Here is a 26,758-nt window from a genome sequence, read left to right as displayed (position 1 = left end):
AGAAGCCCTGTGGCGCTCTGATCCTGGTCCTGGGCCAGAAGACTGGCCACTGTGAAAGTGGATGACTCTGCAGATTGCTTAGTGATACCGTATCAATGCTACGTTCCCGGTTTAAATAACTGCACTATGTTTAAGGGAGATTTTAACACGTAGGGAAGCTGGCTGAAGGGTACCCGGGATTTCTGTGTACTATTTTTGCAACTTTTGATACATATTGAGGATAAAAAGGAAATTCCCACATACCTAAGACTGATTGCACTGTAACAACTACCCACCAGAACCAGTCTTAACCAGCTTGCTCAATAAACATCAGTTCTGTGGCCACAGACAGAAATTTGCTCGTCTCTGTCATGTCAGTGTCTGGTGCAGCACCCACCATCCAGCAGATGTTTAACTAGTATGTAAGCAAATCTGGAAGTCTATCCTATTTTTTCAAGCCATCACTTCTAAGTTTATTAGAATGTTCCTCTATTAGTGCTTTAAATCTTCTATAACTCTTGCTGAATTCTGTGTTATAATGAAAGACTGGCTTTTCAAATTAAGGTATAAGCACTCAAAATGTGATTTCAAGATAACACAGAAAACTATCAAAATACAATCTAAAACTTCCTAAGCTATCATTAGTCATTTTCTTTTATCATTTCTGAAAAATAATACCTTTCCTCTATATAAAAGACTTTTTCTCCTGCAAAGGTCTGAAGAAAAAAAAAAAAAATCACGTCTTTGCAGAGGGAGGAGCTGTTCCACAGCCATGAGCAGGAGAACCTGAACCCCACCTTGTAACAACGGAAAGGAGTTTCTTTTTCATTGGCTCTTCAGAAGCCCCACAATACCTGCTCAAATGCCAAGACAGCCTCTTAGGCCTTGCTCTCAAAGCCCTGAACATTTCCCCCAAAGCTCTTAGTCCATTTACGTCTGATTCATCCACGCAGAAGTCAGCCCACTTCATGGAGGTGACTCCAGATAATTCAGTCGTCAAAACTGAGTTAACGTGCGTTCCCGATGTGGCTCAGCAGGTTAAGCATCTGAGTAGTATCCGCGAGGATGCAGGTTTGATCCCTGGTCTCTGTGATCAGTGGTTAAAAGATCCCATGTTGCCGTGAGCTGTGGTGTAGGTCGCAGACGTGGCTCAGATCTGGTGTTGCTGTGGCTGTGGTGTAGGCTAGCAGCTGCAGCTCTGAGTCAACCCCTAGCCTGGAAACTTACACATGCTGCAGGTGCAGCTCTAAAAAGACCAAAAAAGCCCCCCAAAGACCCTTAAACCTAACGAGTTTAAAGCATACAACTCAATGGTGCTGCCATTTGGTGGATCCGCACTGCTGTGCTGAGACTTTCTCCGCCATCCTGTGCTTTGCGGCTGAGACGCACCCACAAGTCCCTACACTTCATCTCTCCGAGTTGCGGACCATTCCGCAGTGACTTCCCCATCGCTGGTTCTGGGGCTGAACATTCCTGGGTCTCTAGGCTAGTACGGGAATGTTAAGTCTCTCGAGGACAGACTCAAGTGGAACAGCAGGACTGCAGGACGCCAAGTCTTTTCCCAGCTTACAGTCTTCCCAGCAGCGCAGGCGGGATCCTATCAGACCACAACCTCTCCACCACTGCCGGGCAATTAACCCTTTGCCACCCAGACAGTGTAGGATGGAAGCTAATGGCCCACGAGCATCCCCCTGGTCACTAACGAAGCTGGTGGTCTTCCTGAGGCCACTCATCAAACTTGTCTTCTCTCCTATGAAAATACCTTGGTGTCTCTTACCCATGTGTTGAGCTGTTTACAATTTTCATGTTGATCAGTAGAACTCTTGACACCATCTTCTGTCCAACACACGTGCTGCAAATATCTCCTCACAGTTGGAACTTGTTTCTGCACTTTTAAAAATACATCTTTCGACAAACAGAATGTCTTCATCTCAATAAAGTAAAATCTGTTATTCCTGTCTTGTAGAATGAACGTTTTGGGGGCCAAAGACACGTTCAACTATATTTTCTATTACACTTTCTCTCTTAATGAAAAACTTGATCCATCTCAAGTGGGTTTCTGTGTACCGTTCAAGATAGGATCTGATTTCGTTGTTACTCCCCTCTGAGGACAGCCATTTATCAAACCAGCCCTTCCTTCCCCCAGTGACACCCCATGGTTACAACAAAGTTATTTCAAGAATGAAGACTCAGGAGTTCCCGTCGTAGTGTAGCAGAAACGAATCCAGGAGGATGTGGGTTCGATTCCTGGTCTCGCTCAGCGGGTTGGGGATCTGGTGTTGCCGTGGCTGTGGTGTAGGCCAGCAGCTACAGCTCTGATTCCACCCCTAGCCTGGGAACCTCCACATGCTGCAGGTGCGGCCCTAAAAACGAAAAAAAAAGGAAGAATAAAGACTCAAACAAGTTTGAATCTCAAGTTTATTTAGCAATACGAACAGATCCTATAGCAGACAGTGTGAAAAGGAAAAGTCTAAGTTCAACAACCTCATAGGTGTGGAAACTAACATTCAACTATTCTGATGAGTCCTGGCACTTCCATCTGAATATGAAAAACCTACTTCTCAGAACTCAAGTCGGACCCACTGCTGCCCTCCCAGGCCCATCTATGGACTGAGAGAGGAGGTCTGCTAGTGAGAGGAAAAAAACGATCAATGTTCTGTTTTCTGTGTCCCATACCTAACCCAGGAACAGAGAAGAGCTGAGTGTGTGACTCAGTTTCCACTCCGCCACCCTTTCAAGCTGTACGATCTCAGGAAAGTTATTAAGCTTCTCGCGCAGTGTCTGACACACAGTGAACAACATGTTCAACGGAGAATATTGTTATTAACACAAACCAGCTGATAATTTCATTACCACTGATTCAATTTCCACGTAAAATTTTTCCCCCTGGGTGCCTACTACCTATCAGGCTCGACCAGAGCCAAGAAGCAGAGCAGAGACTAGGCCTGTTCAGGTGGGCAGTGGGCTCTACAGACAGCAAGACTGCTGAAGGTCAAGGGAGCGAGGTGACAGCAGAGCAGCTGCCCTAAACGGAGGGAGGTCCGAGCCAGGCCACACACAGCGGAGGAGCATACACAGCAGCTAAGCATCAAGTTCAAAGGCACCAGGAACTATTCATGTGGTTTGTTCAAGAGCTAGGAAGAGGGATGGTGTGACCAGGCTCAAGCAAGTCAAACTCTGGAAAAAAGCAAGGCAAAAAGGGAGCTGCGAGGAAGGGCTGTCCTATTCAACAAGGAAGAAGGCCCGCAACAGAGAAGACTGTCAAATCAGACCCCAATCTGAGTACGTACGAAAATAGCTGATTAGAAACTTTTTATTCTCTTTTTTTCTAATTTTCCTGTCACTTTGTCAAAGTATCTTATTCAGTTATGGCCAATACGATCTTTTAGGTCTTTAGCCAGTTTATAGGAACTTCTTTTACAGTTCCATCAAATTTTTCTATCTCATAAATGTCTGGGGCTCTAACCCTCCCACTTGTAGTACCTGCTGACTCTTGTTCATGGTGAGATCAGCACAGTGCAGAGGCCAAATGAGGACCCGCAGCAGAGCCTTAGGCTGCATGGGGCAGGAGCCTGGCCAGGCCCTGGAGCTGTGACAGGGATGGACTTGGCAAACTCCAGCAGTGAGGGAGCAGAGGTCTGGGTCTTATCCTGCCTGTGTCTGAGGACATCCCTAGAAGTACATGCCACACCCCCCGTGCAGGTGGGGAGTCAGGCCTTGAGAGACACAATGACTCATCCAGGATGGAGAACAGGGCCCCACACAGGAGACTGGACAGGAGCCGGTCCATGGAGCCCCCTGCTCCATCTCCCTACAGGAGGAGCAAGTGCCCACACCACAAACAGGGTCCAGGCCACGCTGATGGGGGGAGAGGTTTCAACAATGACCAGGAGTGGGATCTGCATGGCAGGGAGCATCGAGGAAGCAGGCTGGAGAAATTAGTGGGAAAGCTGGTACCTGCCTGGCTGGGCAACCCCTCCTACCTTCCCACCTTCCTGGGCACCTACAGAGCTTCTGCCACCAACCAGCAGGTGCTGGGCCTTCTGTTCCAAAGGTACGGCTGCACCCTCCCTTATTCTGATGAGGATTGGGGGGGGGAGGCCTCCCTGCACCAGCTCAGAATGGCCATGCCCTCCATCCTGGGCACCTGGCTAAACCAGCATCCTGAGGACTTCCACCAGCCCCCAGAAATTCCCTGCCTAAAGATGCTCTTGTCTTACCCAGAGTGCTCAGCATGCCTGGCTCAGCCCTGGAGCACCAGGCCCACCTTCTCCTGGTACAACTGGAGCATCTGGAGGCCACGGAGGCAGAGAGTGATGCACGAGCTGCAGAACAAGCTCTGGAAGCACCTGGAGACCTAGCACCAACTGTGGCTTACTGCCCACTACAGCTGAGCAAGCTCAAGCAAGCTCCCCTTCACAGTCAAGGGCTGTGTCAAGGGAATGTGCCTGCTCCAGCTCCAGAGTCAGAGCCTGCTCACACCCTAGCTGTCATTTAAGCTCAAAGCTAGGAAACCACATACTCAGGCTCCACTTCTAGATCCAGGGAAGGTCCAGCCAGAGTTCTCTTTCCAATTTCAGGGCCTGAATCATCCCGGAAACCTGTCCTAGTGCTTCCCCTACAGCCTCAACCAGTTTCTCCCACAGCCTCAGCTCCTCAGCAAGGGCACTGCCCTGGCTCTGGAGCCCATCGTTCCTGGGTACCAGCTGTGGCCCCAAAGTGTCACCCAGCTCTAGATCTAGATACCACAGCAGACCCAGTTCTTCCAGTTATCCCAGTGCTACAGGCAGTTCCTCCCTTAACATCCCTGGAGCTGCTACCAGGTCAGCAACAGCCACAATCATCAGCTCCTGCAGTGCCTTCAGGGCCAGATGACAAGCTGCCCCAGTGCCAGCAGCAGCCCTGGAGGCTTCCTTCCCTCCCCTGTAAGTGCAGTTTTTAATATTTATTTTCTCATTACATACACTGAATTGTTTACTCTATGATAGGAAGTTCACTTAAAATAAAATTTGAATATTTGATCATTAAAAAAAAAACCCCGAAAACTGAGATCTCAAAGGGAGAGGACAGGGGGCGGGCAGCAGGTGGAGACAAGGGCCTCAGGGTAATCAGTTACAAGATCTGCTCCTAAGGCTTGAGCTGTTACCCTCATGTCTAGCTGACAAAGCTTTAATTCTGATCACCGCTCTTCCAACATGTAATATAAAAAAAATCCACTATCATTAGTTTTGGTTTCTGGAGCCAATGCTTACTGACACCTGCTCCTGAGGTAATTTTACTGGGCAAACAACTACAGGTTATTCCACCATTTTCTTGGCATCAATTATGAATTTTTTTCTGCTTGTGTTTAGCAGCCTTTTTCTTTCGTACAACACTGTTTTACTATAGTCTGCCCTAAGTGTGTGCTTAGTCTTACTAACCCCGTTTGAGATTTTTTGTTAATCCTCCATTGAGGGACCCATGTCATTCACTGACTCTAGAAAGTTCTCGGCATTTTCTCTCTGGATCACTGCCTCTTCCTCATCCTTTTTATTCCCTCCTTCGGGAGTTCCTACTGGGGTTAAGGACTTTCTTAACTCTTCATGTTACATAAACTTGCCTTCATATTTTCCATCTGTTCATCTCTGTGATTTTGGGCCAATTTTCTCAGATCCGCCTTTTTGTTTACAATTTTCTAGTTATGTCTAATCTGCTGTTTTATCTATCCGATGATTTCTGGAACTTCAGTCTTGGTTCCCTTTGAAATCTGCTTGGTTATTATAACCGCCCCTGCTCCTCGCTGACATTTTAGAACAAGCACCATTAACCTTCACACTCTCAAAGGAACCACACGTGTATCAAGTATACCTCCGATCACATTCTCTCCTTTCATCGCCTCTACGTGCACCTCACGCATCTCATAAGCCTGGCTACAATCTCAGAGTTCTGAGGATCATATTCCTCCTACTGAGATACGCACGCTGATTTTAAAAACCCATACGATGAAATCAGATAGTAAAATCCAAATCAAAACTGTGTCACGAACTCTCTATGGGAGTACAACTTAAATCACACGTGTTGTGTCTCTGTGTTCATCTGTAAAATAAGGAATAACAAGTCTTTACCTCCTGGGGTTTGGGTAAATGACATGTACAGTTTACACACTACAAATACACAAATGACACACAGACATAACGGGCACAGAGCCTGGCTCTGAACAGCCATGTGATGGTGACAATGCGTCACTGTCACCGTCTCCGTCAGTATCAGCAGCATCTTCATCATCCTTCATCCGAGGAAGGTCAGCCAAATCCCCCTTACTTTTGAGGATTTGGGCTCCATTAAATAGTGCCTACTCAGTTCTACCTGAAATTAGGTGAAATAAATTGGCTTAAAAAACAAAAACAAACCTTGTTTACCCAGAGACCTTCGTTCAACACTCCACTCAGCAGGAAGACTATCACTACAAGGAAGGCTGCCTCCAGCACCACCCATACACTAAGACGGTAACAGAACCATGTGATTAAAAACACCTAGAGGTTTGTTGTTTTTTTTTTTCTCTCTTTTTAAAGTCTGCACCCATGACACACAGAAGTGCCTGGGCCAGAGACTGAATCCAAGCCGTAGCTGCAACCTGTGCGACAGGTGCAGCAACACCAACATGGATCCCCGCTGCACCAGGCCAGGGATCAAACCCACGCCCACCACAGAAACAATGCTGAATCCTTAACTCACTTCGCCAAGGCAGGAACGCCTGGACGTATTAAAGCAACTTTCAAATACGTTTTTTTTTTTTTAATTTTAAACACTTATTTAATTAACAAAATAGAGGGCGGTCAAATCTTTGCTAACCATTGATGACAACCAGGCAAACTGCATTCTCACAGAATATTTTTTGTTAGTTCAGCTCCAGCTATTTGATAAATTTGAAAATACAACTATATTCCTTTGATAAATTGTAACTGGAACAAGAACGTACTCAACTAAAGATGTATTCACTTAGACGTGTTTGTTTTTCTTCTGAAATGTCTCATCTATTTAGACCCGTGGCTGAAAGGCCTCCTCACTCTACGATCGCCTTTATTGCTGCAGCATATTCTAAAACTGAGTTCTTCGGTGGAAGAAGCCCATTTTACAAGTTAAACTTCTCTCAAACGTGTTTTAGACATACAATTTTAGACAAACAACATCCGGTTTACTTAAAAGTGAAAGAAATTACTAGGAGAGAAGCAGAGAAAGGATAATCACAGGCAATTCTGGAAAGTCACCCTGAATGATGTAGGTTCCGTTAAGGTCAGGATGGCCCCCAAGCGACCCCTTCCTCATCTCAATGTTGTCATGCGAACACCAAATATACAGACTCCACTGGGCGCGGTGAAAGCGAGCTCTGCAGCCCATTAACTAACAGGTGACTAGGTGTGGGCTCTGCAGGGCACAAGGATGACAGCAGAACAGGAAGTACAAGCACCAGGGCTTGAGTTCGACTCAGAGCTGAGGCTGACAGCGCAGCACCGACCAGAGACGTGGGAGGAGCGAAAGAGCATCACAAAAGGACGGGGTCCATCAGGTGGCTGAGCAAGGAAAGCAAGCAAAGCGGTGCCCAGGGACGGCCGCAGAGGGGCCAGCAGAGGTCACTGGTGAGTAATCACCAGTCAGCGCGATTCACACAGGCGTCGTCATGACAATCAGGGTGAAAAGTAAGCACAGGTAACCCCCTCTTGAGCACGTCTTTAATATACACAACAAATCAAGTTCGAGTCACCCCAAAGTAGGTTTGTAGTCTTACTTCCACTCCTCTGGTGGGTGTGCAAGTTCATACTTCTCCCTCACATTGGAGACACCCATATCCAAATGGAGCCAGTGCACCTCCTCTGACCGCAGGTGACTCAGGCGAAATCCATAGCAGGCCACGTGCTTTACTTTGTGACTGTCCACTATCTTCTGAATGATGCCCTAAAACATACCCCCCACAAAAACGACGGTTATAAACAAAAACTGCATGCTGAAAGTTAATACAATGTTCATTTCTTTCAGTTAATTATCAGAAATCTTTGGTAAAAGAGTATCAATTTAAATACATCAATTTTACGTAGGAATCTTTTTTTCGCAACTCGTATTTTTAAGAACAGAGTTTTCAAAACCCACAATAAAGACACTTCCCCTTTCTCTGTTAGTTCTGCATCACCCCTACTCCTCCGAGCCTGCCCGCCGCCCTGGGGGCGTCACCTCCTGGGGAGGAGAGTGGGGAGGGTTGTACCTGCTGACCGAGTACTGCGGAGAACGGGCGGCAACTGTAACATCTTTCTTTAAAGACACACACTGAGGAACGCACAGCCGAGGCCGTGTTTCCGATACTGATGCCAGGAAAAGCCATTCCACGCTGAGCCTGACCAGCTGCTCTCTGCCCTCTACTGCCTGATGGGCAATCCCATCTCTGGCAGCCTTTGAGGGAGGGCATGGGGCAACTCCCCAGAGAAGGTGACGTTTCTCCTTGGGCTGTGGGAAGGAAAGCGTTAGAACTGATTCCTGCCCTGTCCTTCTGTCCCCCAGAACCATGGTGGTCGCACGTATATTTGTGAACAGGAAGGCTATGCGGAAGACTCACTTGGGAGTATGATGGAAACTGCCTGCTGTCCTCACATGAGGGTGAGCTAATCAGAATCCAGGGGCATCCATCTTTCAAGCTGTTAACAAGGGGTTTTAAAAATGATGCTGATATTACCACGAAAATGTCTACTTTGAAGAAAACCAGTATTGTCTATTAAAAAAAAAACATTCCTGGTTTTTAAAAAGTAGCAACTAACTGAAGCTATCATGTAACTTATAATGCAAGACACACCTTAAAAGTTCTGCACACACCATGGATTTCCTCACTGTGGCACGATGTTGCTGATACACTCACAGGCGTTCCCAGCCCTCCCCGTGAGGAAAGGCCAATAGCAGCACCTCCACAGACGGCTGTCAAGGCCCCGGTGCGTCCACACCACAGCACCGGAGCCCCAGGACAAGGCTGTGGGCCGAGCGCGGGGCACGGCACAGGGAGGACGAAGGGCAGGAGCAAGCAGAGCAACAGGGCGAAGGCTCCAACGAACCAGGCTGGGGAGGCCAAGCGGCCTCCCGAAGGCGAACGCTCACTGGGAGAGGAAGGACGCTGGGGGCACTGGGAGGAGCACGAAGCGGCTTTCTGGCTTTGGGAGGCACGGCCTGGAATCTGCCACAGGGTCGCCGGACGAGGCAGTGCAGGCCGTGTGCCACCCGAGGTGTCCTGTCACGAGGGGCAGTGGGGGCTGAGCTCTAGAAACCCTTGTGCTCTGGGGATGGGAAGGACATCTCTTTCTGCTAATTCTCTGAGAGGCAACTCCGCAGCTTCTCCTCGCCAACATCCAAATCCCTGAGCTGCAGAGGGCAGGAGCCGGCGCCTCTTTCAAACTCCCACAAAGGCGCCTCTGTCTCCTGTCCCAGCTCTGCCAGCTCAGCTCCCCCAGGGTTCAGACGTGCCCCCCCCACCCCCCCTCTTTCTGCTCCACGTCAGTCCCAGAGCAACCCTGCTCCTGTTGTGGCTACACATCCGACACAGAGAGCAAGGCAGCGCACCACCACTCCTTAGGGCTGTACTTGCCATCAGCACCCTAGGAGCGGCCCCACCTTCTTGGGTGCCTTCCCAGGTGACTGTGGCAGATTTTACCCGCAGGCCCTCTCCCACGGGGCACCCACAGGAGCCCTCCTGCAGAGCAGCAGTATCAATCAGAGATGCTGAGTCCAAAAACGTGGTGCCAATTAGGAGAAGGCAGGTTCTCAGTCTTGATGTCTTGTGGGACAGACAGGTTTGGTCAGGTCACTGGATCGCACTGCCAGAAGCAGCCAGAGTGGTTTCAAGCGTGGGGCTGCCTAACCAAGAGTCGCTATCCTGTGGGACCGTGAACCAAACCACGTTGCGGCTTCACTCTGCACTATGACATCAGGCAACAAACACACAGACGTTTCCCTTTATTTCATCTTCTGCTTTTCCGTTATGCTTCCACATTGAGTCCTGTCCTATTTCTCTTCCTCTGGTACTCGCGTAAGTGTTGTCTCTGACTCAATCTGGAGAGCAGCCAAGATTATGAACATACAAGATACTTAAACACTTGATGCTGAATGTGCATCTGTGTGCTCAGCAACAACACTGAGAACCAAGTATTTGGTTCTGGATAACCAAACAAAGAACTTTTAGAGCTAAATATTTAGTGAGAGATGCAAACTCAACAAATACTACAATGCGGCCATATGGAAATACTACCTTTTCCATGTCATACACACAGACGTCAGTACACGAGCACATCATTTCGGGAATACATACATTTAGAAAAGCAACTGTCTCCCGGGAGATAACAGGATAAGGGTTTATAATATGCAACTAATGGCAGCTAAATTAAATTTAAATTCCTCATCCTGGCTTCAAAGGCTCAGGACAACCCAGCCCTCAACGTAAGGTTGAGATCTCCATTTACTCTTTTATATCTTAGCCCAGGCCTTTTCCTGATCAGAGTCTCATGTTGGAGGTAAGGAAGCCGGTGTCTGCCTCCTGTTCGTATCCCAGTGGGGACACAGCAACCAGCCCCTCACTACTGGGAAGCGGTCATTTCCTTTTTTTTTTTTTTTCCGTCCTTTTTAGGGCCACACCCGCGGCATATGGAGGCTCCCAGGCTAGGGGTCTAATCAGAGCTACAGCTGCCGGCCTACACCAGAGCCATAGCAATACCAGATCCTTAACCCACTGAGCGAGGCCAGGGATTGAACCCGCACCCGTATGCCTATAAGGCAGGCTTTTAACCTGCTGAGCCATAATGGGAACTCCAGTCACCTTCCTTTCTAGTTCCTTGTTTTGGGGGGAAGGGAGGTGGAAATGGAAGTAATAAGGCCGTGAACATCCTTCTAGCTGTCGTCATACATGCGTATAAGCACTGCTTGGAAATAGACATGCTGGGTTAAAAGCTACTTAAAACGTGACATTTTGGTAAGTACAGCCAAACTGAGCTCCAACAAAACCACACCAATTACATGCGACGCAGACTGTCCCAGACTGTCCCTTACCTCCAGGCCAAAACTGGATAAAATCAATCTTAAAATGTTATCAATTTGATGGACCAAAAGGGGGGTGTGTTTTCCTGTTATATTTCTTTGATTGCTAGCTAGCAAGATAAGGCTGTAATTTTTCTTTCTAAAAGTTTTTTTAATGATTTTGCTTGGTTCAATTTGGCCAGGTCTTTCAGATAATGCTTTGAAAAGAAGTGACCTTGGAGTTCCCACTGTGGAGCAGCAGATTAAGGATCTGGCATTGCTGCAGCAGTGCTATAGGTAGCAGCTGCGGCTTCAATTTGACCCCTGGTCCAGGAACTCCTTATGCCACAGGCGTGGCCATTTAAAAAAAAAAAAGTGACCTTCTCCACAAGCAGAAAACAGCCACACAGCCCTGTGCTTCACATCCAATCATGCACGCCCCTCTCATCTAAAGGCGCTGTGATGCAATGATGGCTGAGACGTGATCCTGACCCACAAGGCTGAGAGTCAGATAAAAAGGGCTGGCTGGACTTCCCGTCATGGCTCAGTGGAAACAAATCTGACTAGCATCCATGAGGGCGCCGGTTCAATCCCTGGCCTCACTCAGTGGGTTAAGGATCTAGCATTGCCATGAGCTGTGATGAAGGACGAAGATGAGGCTCAGATCCCGAGTTGCTGTGGCTGTGGTGTAGGCTGGCAGCTACAGCTTCAACTGGACCCTTCGCCTGGGAACCTCCATATGCCGAGGGTGTGGTCGTAAAAAGATCAAAAAACAAAAAGGGTTGGCTGATATTCCGGACAGGCAATTTGCAATGCTCCTGTGATGATTACAAGGGCCACACAGGGTGCAGCCACACAGAGGGCTCTCAGCATTGTTCCTCTTTACTTCCTCCTGAGAACGACCCAGTATGCTCGTCAGGGTCGATCTGTCCTTTATTATGTGCAGGGGTCACTGTCCTCCATGTGCATCTCTTTCGGATACTCCCCATGGTCAGGAAGCCGGTGGGTTCCTGCCATTCTCTGATCACACCTGTCCAGGTAGGACCTATTGTCATTCAGTCACTGAATGAAAGAGGTGGAAATCCCAAGCCCACTCTCCAGCCGCGGGGCGCCTCCTCCTCCTGGTGTGGCAGCAGACACGGCCCCTCACGGTCCTCCAAGACAAAGTGCGCACCTTTGTGTCGCCGACCTACAGCGACTCTGCGAGTTTCCCACTGCAGCTCTAACAAATGACCACAAGCTTAAGGGCATAAAGGAACATAAACGTGTGACTTTCCAGTCCAAAGTGGGTATCACTGGGCTAAAATGAGGCATCACAAGGATGCTCTGCTTTCTGGAACCTCTGGGATGGGTAACGAGGAGCCAGATCCCATAGGTCCTTGTAGGCCGTTCCTCTGAGAGAAATGGGGAGCTCTTGGGGGTGTGGAGCACACTGATGAGAAGACTGCCGTATCAGAGATACTGTCCAGGAAGCAGAGAAAAAGGCCCGGGAGACGAGGAGGCGAGAGGCTCCCGAAGGACGTGAATGCCCACTCTGAACAGAGAAGGCGGCGCTGCAAGGTTTGAGTGAGGGAGTGACATGCTCTGGCTTCCGTGTAACAGGACCGTCCTGGCAAGTGGATTCTGAACCGGCCAGCGGAGTGGGGAGATGGGAGAGCAGGACGTGGGGAGACCATGCAACATGCTCACGGGAGACGGGGGGGCTCCAAGAAAGGTGTGCAGTGGGGGTCCCATGATGTGGGGGATTCCGGGTTCACCCTGAAGACAATGTGGACAGGATCAGCTAATGCACTGGGGATAGGGTAAGAGGAAGCAAGAGGAAGAGGCAGGGGTACAGGGGTTAGGGCACTGGGGGTAGGGTACAGGGGGAAGGGGTACTAGGAGTAGGGTACAGGGGGCAGGGGTACTGGGAGCAGGGGTACTGGGGGCAGGGGTACTGGGGGTAGGGGTATTGGGGGCAGGGTACAGGCGGCAGAGTTACTAGGGGTAGTGCACAGGGGGTAGGGGTACAGAGGGCAGGGGTGCTGGGGGTAGGGGTACAGGGTGTAGGGAACTGGGGGCAGGGGTGCTGGGGGCAGGGTAAGAGTAAACGAGAGTTAAGAGATGATGCCAAGGGACCTACTCAACTAAAATGGTGAAACCCTTAGTCCTGAAGCCCTTTGGTCCTTTGGAGAAAGAAAAGGAAAGGCAGAGACGAGAGGTACACATGCAGCTGGGTGGCTCAGGTCTTAAACTCAGAGTGAGACCCATCAGAACGGGGTGCAGGTGTGGAGCGGGGAGAGTGCAGGATTAAACCGCAGCCACAGCGTGAAGAGCCCATGAAGACTCTCAGAGGTCTGCAGAGACCGCCCCGAGCCCACGACAGTTATTTCCTGCCGGGGCCACACTGTCTTCATGCTCCATCAAGTCGCCCGGCTGTTTTGCCAAAGAGAGCCTATGGTAACCCAATGTTCTTGTTCCTCTGCCGATACTTGCAAGTCTCTGTGACTGGTGACGTATCTGGTGGAGACGTCAGAGGTCCAGGTCCCCAGGGCCTCTGGAGATACAGTCCCAGTGTCACCCTGCGTCCAGCATCACCGCAGGTCTGACCTAAACGTCATCCTGCTTCCTACGTAGGAGACTTCTCCAGGAGGACTTCTCTATACTCCCATCATCCTGAAGTATCAGCACAACGTGTCTAGAGGACCGATCCTACCCAGTGTGGTCTGACAGGGTTAATTAACCGAGCTTTCCTGGACTGACCCCCACACTTCCCTCCACCACTGTCTGCAGCACGCTACCGACACTTGGCCACGGCCAGGACAACTGATGTTTCTGACCAAGGGCCGCGGATCATTCAGGGACAGGACACACCTGGCTGTCCCCACTGTTTAGTAGTCGTAACTGAATTTCCAACTTGCACCTGATTCTAGTGGTACTTGGGCAGTTATACAGGGCCAGGCTGGTGACAGAGATGGAATGTGCCTCTGTGCCCATCTCACAGATCCCACCGTAAAGAGGCCTCATGGCCATATGGCCTTTCTCACACCCAGAGGCTGCACATGTGCCCAGTGATGGTTTGTGAGTGCCAAGGCCATGAGGCCTAAGCCTGGGGTGTCCAGAGCCCTTCAGTGAATGTCGGTTTTCTCCTGCTGCTGTTCTGTATGCTCTACCTACTCACCTGTGAATCCTTTTGGCAATGACTATACAATTAACATGTCATTAGCACATATATACAATAGGAGTGAAATGTGTTAATTATAGCATGAGAAATAAAACCTCTGGGGAGTTCCCATCATGGCTCAGTGGAAATGAATCTGACTAGCATTCATGAGAATGTAGGTTCAACCCCTGGCCTCGATCGCTGGGTTAAGGATCTGGCGTTGCCGTGAGCTGTGGTGTAGTCACAAACCCGGCTCAGATCTGGTGTTGCTGTGGCTGTGGCATAGGCCGGCGGCTAGAGCTCCGATTGGAGCCCTAGCCTGGAAAACTCCATATGCTGCAGGTGCGGCACTAAAAAGACAAAATTAAAAAAGAAAAAAGTGCAGAAAATAAATAAAACCTCTGTAACGAGTTATAACAAGAATCTAGATTTTTCCTGGTGAAAAACCTTCAACTCCTCCAAAGGCTTTGGTTCTTCTGAGTCAAGCAGAGATAATACTTTCAATAGAGCACAGCTGCCCAGCAGGAATACACAGCAAGGGACACATGTTGTTAAAAGTCTCTAACAGCCAGCCACATTAAAAAAAGAGTAAAAGGAAGCAGGTAAATTAAATTTTAATAATATATTTTCTTTAACCCAGCAGGCCAAGAAGAAAACTGCAATAACTTACGGAGGAGATATTTTACATTCTTTTCTCACACTAAATCTTTGAAGTCTGGTGTGCAATTTTATACTAACACAATGTCACTTCAGACAAGCTACACTCCAGGACTCAGCAGCTGCACGCGGCTCCCACCTGGGCAGTGCAGGAAGTCTGAGACTCAACCTAATTCTTCAGTGACTCTGGACCACAATAAGCTATCTTCTCTCAGAAAATGGTTGATTGTTAGATCCATCTATTAATTAACTGACAATGAAAATACCGCACTTTCAAATGTTACAGCGTTAGATGAACGTGGGTGATGAATAACACCCACTTTGCATCACCGGGACCTAGTGTCAGGTGGATTTCATGCTACCTCAGGAGAGGGCTGCGGTCAGGCAGTGATAACCCAGGTTTCTCTGCCTCCTGGTGAAAATCAATCAACGGCTAAGACCTGCTTTATGTCACACATTCACCAATCACTATGGAATAAACAACCTGCTTCTGGGCCACACAGATGTGCTTGTATTGATCTTCCTAAAAGTTTGACAAACATATCCTCATAACTCATGTATCTGTATCTGGTTTAACTTCTTCTTTGCAATATTGCCTGGTGAGTCTTTCAACACTGGCTGCAGGCTGACATGCAGCTGGTTCATCGGTTCTCTCCATAGAGTCCTCTCACGTACAAAAGAACACACGCAACCCTAAACCAAGGCACATCTGTCATGGAGTCTTTGCAAGATGCAATATCTGACAAAATAAAACTTGAACATCTGCTCAATGTCTGGTCAAATTCATAATCTTTTAAAGGTTCCCTCCTGCACAAATGCTCTGATGCTTGTTAAGGCTGTTGTGATGCTTTAAAGAATTTCCTCTCTCATGGTATCTAAACCTACAAAAAGTAGGACATACTCTAACAGTCTTCCCTTAAATGTTACATGTCCAAGGCTCTTCTCCAGTGATTGTGTTTATGAGGTTAAACATAAAATGGAACGATAGAAAAAGCCACCAAGCTTCATAAAAAGCTTGTAAAAAGAGACTGCTGTATTTCAAGTATAACACGTGGATAGATACTAACATGTATTTCAAATCCTGAGTGAATGATTCTTCTTTTACTAATCAATCCATCTGAGTAGTCAGTGTTATAATATCATGGAAGTAACAGAATATTACATACAAGTCACATGTAATATGTAGCTTAAGTCTAAGCTCTATCACCCCCCTGATTGTGCTTTAAACACAGCTAAGGCCTGTAAGTTAAAAACTAGCAAATGAACGGACTTCACGACCACTCACTGGGCACCTGTCCTCCTCGGACGAGCGCGGACCAAGTGGAGGGTCTCTTCCACACACGATCAAAGTAAGCGTCCTGAAGACCTAGGCTCTGAACCCGGCTTTCTGAAATCAAGGTGCCACCTGCTCATGCCTCCCTAGCCGCAACCTCTGCCTGTGACGGGTTTCTCAAAGACACAACTCTGTCATCACAGCAGCACCCAGAGGACATCCACACGCGCTCACTCCTGCAGGCTCCTGGCCCCCTGGAGCAGCGAGGGAAGCACTTTCTGCGCCTCGGTGAAGCCCACGGGCTCTCCCACACCAGACTGTGAGCTGCGTGAGCAGAGCCTTCACTTCCCCAGACCCTGCCCACTGTCTGGTAGAGAGAAGACAGCTGTCAGGGTCTCAAGAATCTATCCTACTTGGAGTCATGTGAATACCTTCAAAATTACACTTTCTAGAAAACAAATTATTTCAGCAGTTACTAGAGGCTGTTTTAATTGCTGTTTCCTTGTATCCTTCAAAGAGATTTAAAAAAAAAAAACAGGAGAGAAAAACAAGCCATTGGCACTCTGAGAATAATATGATGCAGTTATTCTTTTTCTAAGGAATTTTACATCAGTGACAACTCTGGGTCAGTCACACAGTAACAGCACATACTGCAGAGGAAAGGTAACCTCTCTGAAATATGGGAATAAAATTATTCCTTCCTCTTTTTTGGGCGCGTGCCCTGAACATTTGACCTAAACATAGGCTGAGGGTGTGTCCCAGGAGAAGGTACTTACCCTGACGTCAGTGGCATCCCCATGCCTGATAATACTGGCCCAGGTGGTTGGCTCACTGTTGCTTTCGAAATAATGAAAGACCTTCAACACTCGATCCATCGCCCCGGGGGAACGTTCCACACCGGTGCCCAGGTGAGTCTTGGTACTTGAATTCGGTGTGTGATTCAAGTTTGGGTCAAGGTAAGCAGCTGCCATTATTTTGCTAGATGCTAGGTATCTGTCATATTCTGTAAAAGAAAAAAAATTCAGTGTGCAATACTTGAAATCAACTGATTAGAACGGGTTTTGTTGCTACTTACATAACAACACTGTCCCTTATTCTCTCCCTATGACGCCATGTGCGGAAGGTGAGCGGGAGAACTGGGAGCTCATCCACCAAGATCATCACTGAATTCCCTCCCCCGACTCTGCCCCCAGAGCAGCACCTAATTCACAGCAACATAATAAATATCTACGAAACACATTATTAAAAGGCCAGGAACCCTGCTTTAGCTGTGTCAAAACTTCGCTGTGTTATCTATAAACCATGTAACGTAACACCCTCCCCTTTTAAATCCCAGCCTTTCAGTCTGTGAGACAATCTCACGGGAGCACCCAGTGTGTCCAGTTTGCTGCCTGCTTTGGAAAACTTCTTTGTGAAACACAGTGGCAGCCTGGGAGTGGCCGCCACCCTAAGCACTGGTGACGAGAAACCTGGATTAGAACCGAGTCCTTCCTCTGAGTCGCTCGGGAGCGTCCGAGAGTCACAACTAGCAACATGCACCGCGGGACAGCGTGCTCAATGGCCGTGCCTAGCGGGACGGGAGAACTGCCACTTGAACGTGAGGGACAGCTTGGCAAGACCATGATGCCCACTGAGGAAACTCAGAAAAGCCAGGTTAGAAAACAACGCAAATGTTTGAGGCCTGAGGCCCTCAGAGGCCACGACAACAGGCGGCAGAGATGGAGGCAGGAACAGACGGGGGCAGCCTCTTCCCAGAGGGCACCTGCGAACCCTGGGCCTGCGAGACCCTGGGGGTCTAAGAGCCACTAACGAGAGAGATGAGCAAAGCTCTGGCAGCAAGAGGCAAATCAGGAGTTCGAGGGGCCTGGGACGCTGGCGAGAGGACAGGCTGGACAACTGAGCCACGCCTGTGCTATGTGTCCCTTGATGACCATCTCCAGGGTGGAAACTGAGCCGGAGGGAGCCTCTGAGAGCAGAGGCTGAGTGCTGCAGAGCCACCCTTCTGACTTTCAGCATCACAGACAAGACCTGAATGGCATCATTAACACACAACCCGCCAGGCAGAAACACTGCACCCAAGGACAAGTCATCTCTGCAGGTGAAATCTTTACTAAAGCTGACCATGTGCTAGGTGAAAGCTCAAGCTTCAATAATTACCAAAGGACTAAAATCACCAAGAGTATTTTCAGTGCTGTGTCTACCATTAAGCTGGGCAAGAGCAAAAAGATAATTAGAAAATTCTAACTGGGTCACTTTACTGTACAGCAGAAACTGACAGAACACTGTAAATCAACTATAATAAAACAATTTTTAAAGAAAAAAAAAGAAAATTCCTAACTGTCTGGATATTAAGCAATGTATTTCAAGTAACTCATTAGTCAAAAAAGGAACTCAAAGTATTTTGAATGATACAATAAAAATAAGTATCAAAACGAGATCTAGATAGAGTTGTGGTTAGATTTAAACCTATACTTTTATTTATTTATTTGCTTCTTTGTCTTTTTAGGGCCACACCCTCTGCATATGGAGGTTCCCAGGCTAGAGCTCCAATCTGAGCTATAGCCGCCAGCCTACGACACAGCCACAGCAACGCCACATCTGAGCCGCGTCTGCAACCTACACCACAGCTCAAGGCAACGCCAGATCCTTAACCCACCGAACAAGGCTAGTGATTGAACCTGAGTCCTCATGGATGCTAGTCAGGTTCATTAACCACTGAGCCCCGACAGGAACTCCATAAATCTATACTTTTAAACACATGCAGTAGAAATAAAGATGGGAAATCAAGCATCCATATCTAGAAGTACAATTTAGGGAGTTTCTATGTGGCCTAGCTGTGAAGGATCAGGCATTGTCATTGCTGTGTCTGGGGTTCAATCCCTGACCTGCGCAGGGCCAAAAATAACAATAATAAATAAATAAAAGCATAATTTAAAAGTTGAAAAAAATCAAGTTACTTCTTTGGAAAGAGTGCAAAGAATGCAACTGACAAAACCCTCGCAAAACTAATCTAGGAAAAAAAGAGAGAAGCCAAATCCTAGCAATATTAAGGATGAAAGAAACTAGAGAAGAAAATATTAGTAATATAGTAAGAGGTAGTAATAGAATATAAAAAGAGTAAGAAGAGAATGTTACGAACTGTATGCCAATGAATGTGAACATTTAGATACATGCACAATTCCTTGTGAAAAACAACCTACCAAAACCAAAACGAGAAATATAAATCTTAACAGGCCCATTCTATTAAAAACGGTCCATCTGGAATTAAACTTCTTCCCACAAAGGAATATTTGAATTCTTCCAACAAGAGAAGGAATAGGCAATATTAATCTTACAGAAATCCTTCCAGAGGACAAACAGTTAACATCTCCCAACACGTTTTATGAGGCCAGCAAACCCAGACCAGGACAATAGGCGAAAGGGCACAAAACAATCTTTCTTATAAACATGGGTGTGAGACTGTTAATTTAATCAACAAAATTTCTTAAAGAATAATACATTATGGAGTTCCCATCGTGGCGCAGTGGTTAACGAATCCGACTAGGAACCATGAGGTTGTGGGTTTGATCCCTGCCCTTGCTCAATGGGTTAACGATCTGGAGTTGCCGTGACCTGTGGTGTGGGTTGCAGATGCGGCTCAGATCCCAAATTGCTGTGGCTCTGGTGTAGGCTGGTGGCTACGGCTCTGATTAGACCCCTAGCCTGGGAATCTCCATATGCCAAGGGAGCGGCCCCAGAAAACACAAAAAGACAAAAAAAAAAAGAATAATACATTATGCCAAGGGGGAATTTATTTGAGGAGTACAAAGGTGAATAAACATTCAAAAAGTAATCAATGTTTTTATCAGCTTTACTCATAATTGCCAAACCTTGCAGGCAACCAAGATATCCTTGGGTGTGTGAATGGATACACAAACTAGGTACATGCAGACAAGGTAGTATTATTCACTGCTAAAAAGAAATGAGCCACCTATCGAGCCATGAAAAGGCTTGGAGGGACCGTAAATGCCTATCACTAAGTGAAAGAGGCCCATCTGAAAAGGCTCCATACTGTACGATTCTGACTCTATGACGTTCTGCAAAAGGCAAAACTGCAGAGACAGTAGAATTTCCGTGACTGCAGAGGTGGAGGGAGGGAGGAACAAGCACAGCACAGAGGGTTTTCAGAGCACTAAAAGCCTGCGTGACACTGTAATGGTGGCTCTGTGGCATCCGTTTGTCCAAACCCACAGAATGTGTAACACCAGGAGTGGAGTGCAGGGTAAGCCATGGATTTTGGGTGATTACGCTGTGTCATTACAGGCTCATCAACTGGAACAAATGAGCCACTCTGCTGAGGGACATAAATAACGGGGAGGCTAGGCATGTGCTGGAGCAGGTGGTGTGTGGGAAATCTCCGTGCAGTCTCCCAAATTTGGAGTGAACCTAAAACTGCTTCAGAAAAAATAAAATCTTCATTAAGGAAAAGGATGTTGTTGACTGCAGTTCTCTGTAATCTGTGGTCAGCTGTATTATTATTATTATTGTTACTATTGTTATTAGCTTTTTAGGGCCATACCCAGGGGCGTATGGAAGTTCCCAGGCCAGGGGTTGAATGGGAGCTACAGCTGCCGGCCTGCACCACAGCCACAGCAACACCAGACCTGAACCTCGTCTACAACCTACACCACAGCTCAAGGCAATGCCAGATCCTTAAGCCACTGAGCGAGGCCAGGGATCGAACCTGCAACCTCATGGTTCCCACTCAGATTTATTTTTCCGCTGCGCCATGATGGGAACTCCATCAGCTGTATTTTTTAGAACTTTTCAGGATTAACCAGTCACAGGCATTTGCTATTTTTGCATACTACAGAGTATCTTTTTCAAAAAACTCCTATCAAAGAAGAGGAAATGAAAACATTTTTAAAATTGGCTTATTTGTGGGATTTAGACTCCTCCTCCTCAAATGATCTGCGGTAAAGGACCAATTTTGTTTTAATTTCCAACCTGTCATAGACCAACACTTTTGTAAAATATGATGAAGAACAATTTTTAGAAAAATGAAATTTAAAAATAAAAGGCCTACAAAAGCCAAGCATAAAACCTCTATCATCAGAGCCAATTAACACAGAAGGAATGTCAAGCTGCTATAAGGGTTTCTAGATGCTTACACCAATTATATCCTCACTTTGTCCTAGACTGTTAACTGTCCTAGGACCTACCCGACTCTGCTGACCACAGTTGGCCGAGGCCTGGCCCAGGCACCAGGCTGCCTGGTTTGGATCTGAACTGCAGCAGGAGGCCCATGCTCCCTGGAATGGCAAAGGGGACTGCGACAGCCTGTCAGTCTCAGTCGCTGACCTTCCGGCTTCAGGTCTCCCTCTCATTAACACAGCAAACATTTCAAGGGTTCTTGGTACCTAACTTCTTTTCGTGGGACAAGCAAGTCAGTCCCAAGGCAGGTGTGAGGAAACAGGTGCTGACAAACCCTGGCATTGACTCCAATGTTCACCCCACAACGTGATATAAATGCTCCGTCAAACGGCACATATGAAAGAAGGAGAAAGGCCAAGGGCCACAATGAGCCCCTACTCCAGAGCTGCTCTTTTATATTCACTGTACGTACTGAGATCCCACCAAGAAAGTAGCCTCATTACATCTGAAATGAGCTGGCCCTTTAATAAAACTGGAGATGCTGGACATGAGAGAATCAGCAAAGAATGCAAAATGACGGAGTTAAATTAAAAACATAAAATAAAATAAGGAATTCCCGTCGTGGCGCAGTGGTTAACGAATCCGACTAGGAACCATGAGGTTGTGGGTTTGATCCCTGCCCTTGTTCAGTGGGTTAAGGATCCAGCGTTGCCGTGAGCTGTGGTACAGGTCGCAGACGAAGCTCGGATCCCTCATTGCTGTGGCTCTGGCAGAGGCGGGTGGCTACAGCTCCGATTCAACCCCTAGCCTGGGAACCTCCATATGCTGTGGAAGTGGCCCAAGAAATGGCAAAAAGACCAAAATAAATAAATAGATAAATAAGACACCAACAAGTTTTAAGAGTTTTTAAGAGTTTGACCCCAGTTAAAGCAAATCCTTAAACAAACTAAAGCAGGGCAGAAGTTTTCTTCTCCCTAATTTTGTTCTTTTACATAAGATTTAGGTTTATTTTCTGGGAGTTCACGTCGTGGCACAGCAGAAACAAATCTGACTAGGAACCATGAGGTTGCCGGTTCGACCCCTGGCCTCATTCAGTGGGTTAAGGATCCGAGGATGCAGTGAGCTGTGGTGTGGGTCGCAGACGTGGCTAGGATCCTGTGTTGCTGTGGCTGTGGCATAGGCTGGCAGCTGTAGCTTCCATTCGATCCCTAGCCTGGGAACGTCCATATGCCGCGGGAGAGGCCATAAAAAGCAAAAACAAACAAAAAATCAAAACAAAACAAAAACCTTAGGTTTATTTTCTCATAAAAAGTCTAACCTGAATATCCTAAACATGCAATAGTGATTTTACTAGACAGAGAGGCTAATGTTAAAGGACTTAAGTGTTTAATACTATAATATCAACGTGTGGCACTTTATACCTCCCAAATTCCCCCAGTCCCGATGCTCTTCTTCCAATGCGACCTTGATACTCCACTCAAGAGGCAGAGTCTATGTTCCTTTCCCTTGAATGTGGGTGGGCTTCCGACGAGGCTAAGACACATCCTAAGCCAGCTCATAAAGGCAACAGCGAGATGAAAAGGGAAGGGAGGAACGCAGGGTCCCTTGGTTCTCTCAGGACGCTCACTGACAACCCGACCACCGGGCTGTGGAAAAGCTCAAGCAACCCAAGGACGGAGCGAGCCCAAGAGCCACAGCCTGAGGTGAGCTTGCTGCTGGCTTCACAGTCACATGACACACGTGACAGCGCCACCCTGAAGTTGACCCATGGGCTCCTAGTGGTGCTGCCCCAGCCAGCACCACATGGGAAGAGATGAGCTGTTAAACCCTGCCCAGACTGCAGATCTGAACAAGACCCACAATGCATGTCATCTGAAGCCGCTAAGCACTGGGATGGCTTGTTCTCCATAATCGAAAATTACAGCATTTAAAGTGAAGCAAGCAGAGGTGGGGGTGTGGGGCCATAAAATGACTACCAAAGCCATTTGGACAATGCTTGCCTTCTCCTTGCTAAACTAAAGATGCAGAGTGAGCATCGAAGCCTTGACAAAATGCCGTACTCCTTCCTAAGCTTGGGTCACCTTCCATTCACATTTTACCCTTTGTACTTTGTGTCATAAAATAGATGAGAGTTCCTCTAATGTTGTCTTTTTCGTCATGTCCCTTCCTCAGTGACATCTTTTTTTTCATAACTATTTTTTCTTCATTTATGTCAAAGGATTGCCTGTACGAAGCTCTTTGGGCTGCGTATCTAGATTCCTAGAGTCAGCTGTTTTCTTTTCTGTAACTCCATTAACCTTCAATTAGAATCCTGCAAAGTTATCTACACTGTGCAGTAAAAGTTTCTGCCATACTGCACAATTACTACTCTGCTACTTCCTGCCATGATGCCTGACTTTTTTCATTTGCTTGATCTCCAGTTATAGCATTAACAGCCTGTCCTAAGTTTGTCTAGAGGCTTTAAAAATTGGAATAACTGCTTGGTCCCCTGGCTGAATTAATGAGATTACAGGTGCTGGTTCACACCATGGCTCTAGAAACACCTGGGCCTCCTCCCATTTCTGTTACACAATTAGCAATTTTCAATCTACTTACATCCAGTTTTACTTCCAGTGTTATCACCTTTTGTTTCAATTCTGTGTTTTGTATTTGCTGGCCAATTTACTCTTTTGATTATCTATTTCTGTAAAATGTCACACGGGTTTATCCCCGGCAAACAAGGAAGCAACACAACTACACACTCTGCTGTCTGTGTATAAAAATGAATAATGGGGAGTTCCCATTGTGGCTCTGCGGGTTATAAACCCAACTAGTATCCATGAGGATGTGGGTTCGATCCCTGGCCTCACTCAGTGGGTTAAGAATCTGGCATCGCGTGAAGTGCGGTGTAGGTCGCAGGTGCAGCTCGGATCCGTCGTGGCTGTGGTGTAGGCCAGCAGCTGCAGTTCCAATTCAGCTGCTAGCCTGGGAACTTCCACGTGCTGCAGATGCAGCCCTTAAAGAAAAAGAACAGGTGCACACTCGCCAGCCGACTTTGAAAGCGTGATGTGAGTGGTCCCTGGCGACAAGCCTCATCTGTCACTTCTACAGCCATTCCTCAAATGAGCTTGCACTTTACGCAGCCACTCGAGATTCACATACCTGCTAGCTAAAATCTGAAGCGTTCTGTTGAGGGACTGGTACTGTTAACTAAGTCACAGAAAGTTAAATTTGTGCATTTTGGAACTACACAAAACACGGACCACCTGTATAACAATTCAACTCACATTTTCACAAAAACGTTGTTTAAATTCCAGATAATATGACAGTTATGTAAACATATGTTCACTTTACTGAAATACCACTAACAAAAAAAATTTTTTTTTGTCTTTTTGCCATTTCTAGGGCTGCTCTCGCAGCATATGGAGGTTCCCAGGCTGGGGTGTAATTGGAGCTGTAGCCGCCAGCCTACAGCAGAGCCACAGCAACACAGGATCCGAGCCGCGTCTGCGACCCACACCACAGCTCACGGCAACGCCGGATCCTTAACCCACTGAGCAAGGGCAGGGATCGAACCGGCAACCTCATGGGTCCTAGTCGGATTCGTTCACCACTGCGCCACGACGGGAACTCCGACCACTAAAAATTTAAATGTTATATTCCTGATAAAATGCAACATCAGTCTTTAACGTCAATTGTAAATTAATTTCTAAGATCTCTAACATTGAGACCTTAAAAGTAATTGATGAATAATTTTTGGAGACAAAAAAAATCCTAAGGAAATCAGGAACAGCAAAATACAACCATTTTTTTTTATAAAACCCAAATTAATAAAGTGTTGGTAAGATGAATGTATTTCAAATCAATATATGCTGTGATAAACCATAATGCAAAAATGTATGAATAACTGAGTCACTCTGCTGTACAGCCGAGACCGACACAACATTGTCAATCAATTCTACGTCAACAAAACTTTTTAAAACATAAACCCTCCAGTTATCTGCATTTTTTCAATAGTTCAATGCGGAAGTCTGCTGAGAAAGGTCTAAAAAACTGTACCGCACTGGGGTTTATGAGGATGTTTCCTCTGGCAGGAGCCCCAGTCGAGAGCATGGGATCCACAGCTACGGCACACACCCAACAAAACCAGTACACGCTCTAACAGCTCAACCGACCAGCAAAATCTCAATGGCTAATAGTCTTAGATGTTACAGTTACTCTCAATTACTTACCAGATGGTCACAATGGAGCTAAAATAGGTATCCTGGGCAAAAATTTAGGAAAAATGAAATAAACCAACCAAGGAAAAAAGCCGCTTTGCTATCCAAGAAGGACCAACTTGATCCAAAGGACTTAGCCTCTCGGGCCTCGGTCAACTAGAAAGCCTGCTGGAGCACGGGCTCCAGAGCTCTCCTACAGCGGCTGTGTTGTCACCGTCCTCTGTTGTCAGAGAGCAAAGTATTTAAATAGCACAACAAAGGCATTATACTGAGCTAACTTCCAACTAAGAACAGAGCAACGAAAAGAGCTTTAAATGGATGAAAAGTGACTTCTGAGAAACTATCACCAAGAAAATGGCACAGACATGGCCCGACTAAAGGAAAGGGGCCTCCAGGAAGGTACCAGACAAAATATACAGCAGACACCGCATCACACATGCTCACCCACAGGTAACAGAAGCAGCCTTTCCTGACAGCCACACACCTGCTCTAAGGCCAACTGTGTGCTAGGTCACGCCTATCCACCAGAGAGCACATCAAAGCCCAACATAAAGACACGGCTTAGTAATTTCATCTTCTCTGTTCCAAAAGAATAACAACATTTGGTAACATGAATGGATAAAGAAAACGGGGCACATCCAGACAACAGATCACAGGCACAGTATCTTCACCATAAAAAGGAAGGAAGAACTGATATGCTACCATGTGGATGAACCTTGAACACAGTATGCCAGGGAAGGAAGCAGGACACAAGGCCACAGGCTGTGTGACTCGCTTTTCATAAGAAGCCCAGGACAGGCAGCTCCAGAGAGACGGAGAGTAGGTGAGTGGTTAGCAGAGGCTGGGGGTAGGGAGTAGGGGGTGACTGGTAGCAAGTGCACGGTTTCTTTTTGGGGTGACGGAGCTGAAGAGTGGTGCTGGTTGTACAACCTTGTGTGTACAGCTGCCCACTCAACAACCCGGAGGCTGAAGTGCCAATGCCGTGCACAGCTAAACATCCACATATAACTCTGACTCCCCAAAACTTAACTGATAATAGCACACTGCTAACTAGAAGTGTTATGCATAACATAAACAGTCAATTAACACATATTGTGTCGGTTATATATATTTACACATATTTTATGCATTCATGACATACCTTTTTAATTTTTGTTATTTCTAGGCTATGCAGTTCATCTGTGAGTTTTTTTTCAAATTGTCACAAATCTCCAAACATTCTTCCCAAAAAGTTCTTTCAATGTATTTATTGAAAAAACGCCGCAGGTAAGTGGACCTGTGCGGTGCAGTGTGGTCAGAGATGAGCTGTGTGCTCAGAGTCACGGAATGGGTACCCTGCAAAATGGGAATTTGTGT

At 47.0% G+C, this 26,758-nt stretch overlaps 1 protein-coding gene across 28 annotated transcripts in view; it reads right to left on the bottom strand.

Moving 5' to 3' along the window:
• The window catches only part of PTK2 (protein tyrosine kinase 2), a 238,606-nt gene that overhangs the window by 140,378 nt on the left and 71,470 nt on the right, over positions 1–26,758 (bottom strand). For 26 of the 28 annotated variants that reach the window (XM_047783173.1, XM_047783176.1, XM_047783177.1 and 23 more), the window contains 2 exons: positions 16,847–17,073; positions 7,745–7,911 (listed from right to left, as the gene is read on the bottom strand). In XM_047783173.1, the coding sequence (XP_047639129.1) occupies positions 7,745–7,911; positions 16,847–17,041 (362 nt within the window). In that variant the 5' untranslated portion in view covers positions 17,042–17,073. Of the gene's footprint in view, positions 1–7,744; positions 7,912–16,846; positions 17,077–26,758 lie in introns of those variants that run through there. The other 2 variants (XM_047783178.1, XM_047783184.1) reach the window with 2 other exon arrangements.

The sequence above is a fragment of the Phacochoerus africanus genome, chromosome 6, assembly GCF_016906955.1.
Source record: "Phacochoerus africanus isolate WHEZ1 chromosome 6, ROS_Pafr_v1, whole genome shotgun sequence".
Taxonomy (NCBI): domain Eukaryota; kingdom Metazoa; phylum Chordata; class Mammalia; order Artiodactyla; family Suidae; genus Phacochoerus; species Phacochoerus africanus.
This window is presented reverse-complemented; position numbering and strand designations above follow the sequence as displayed.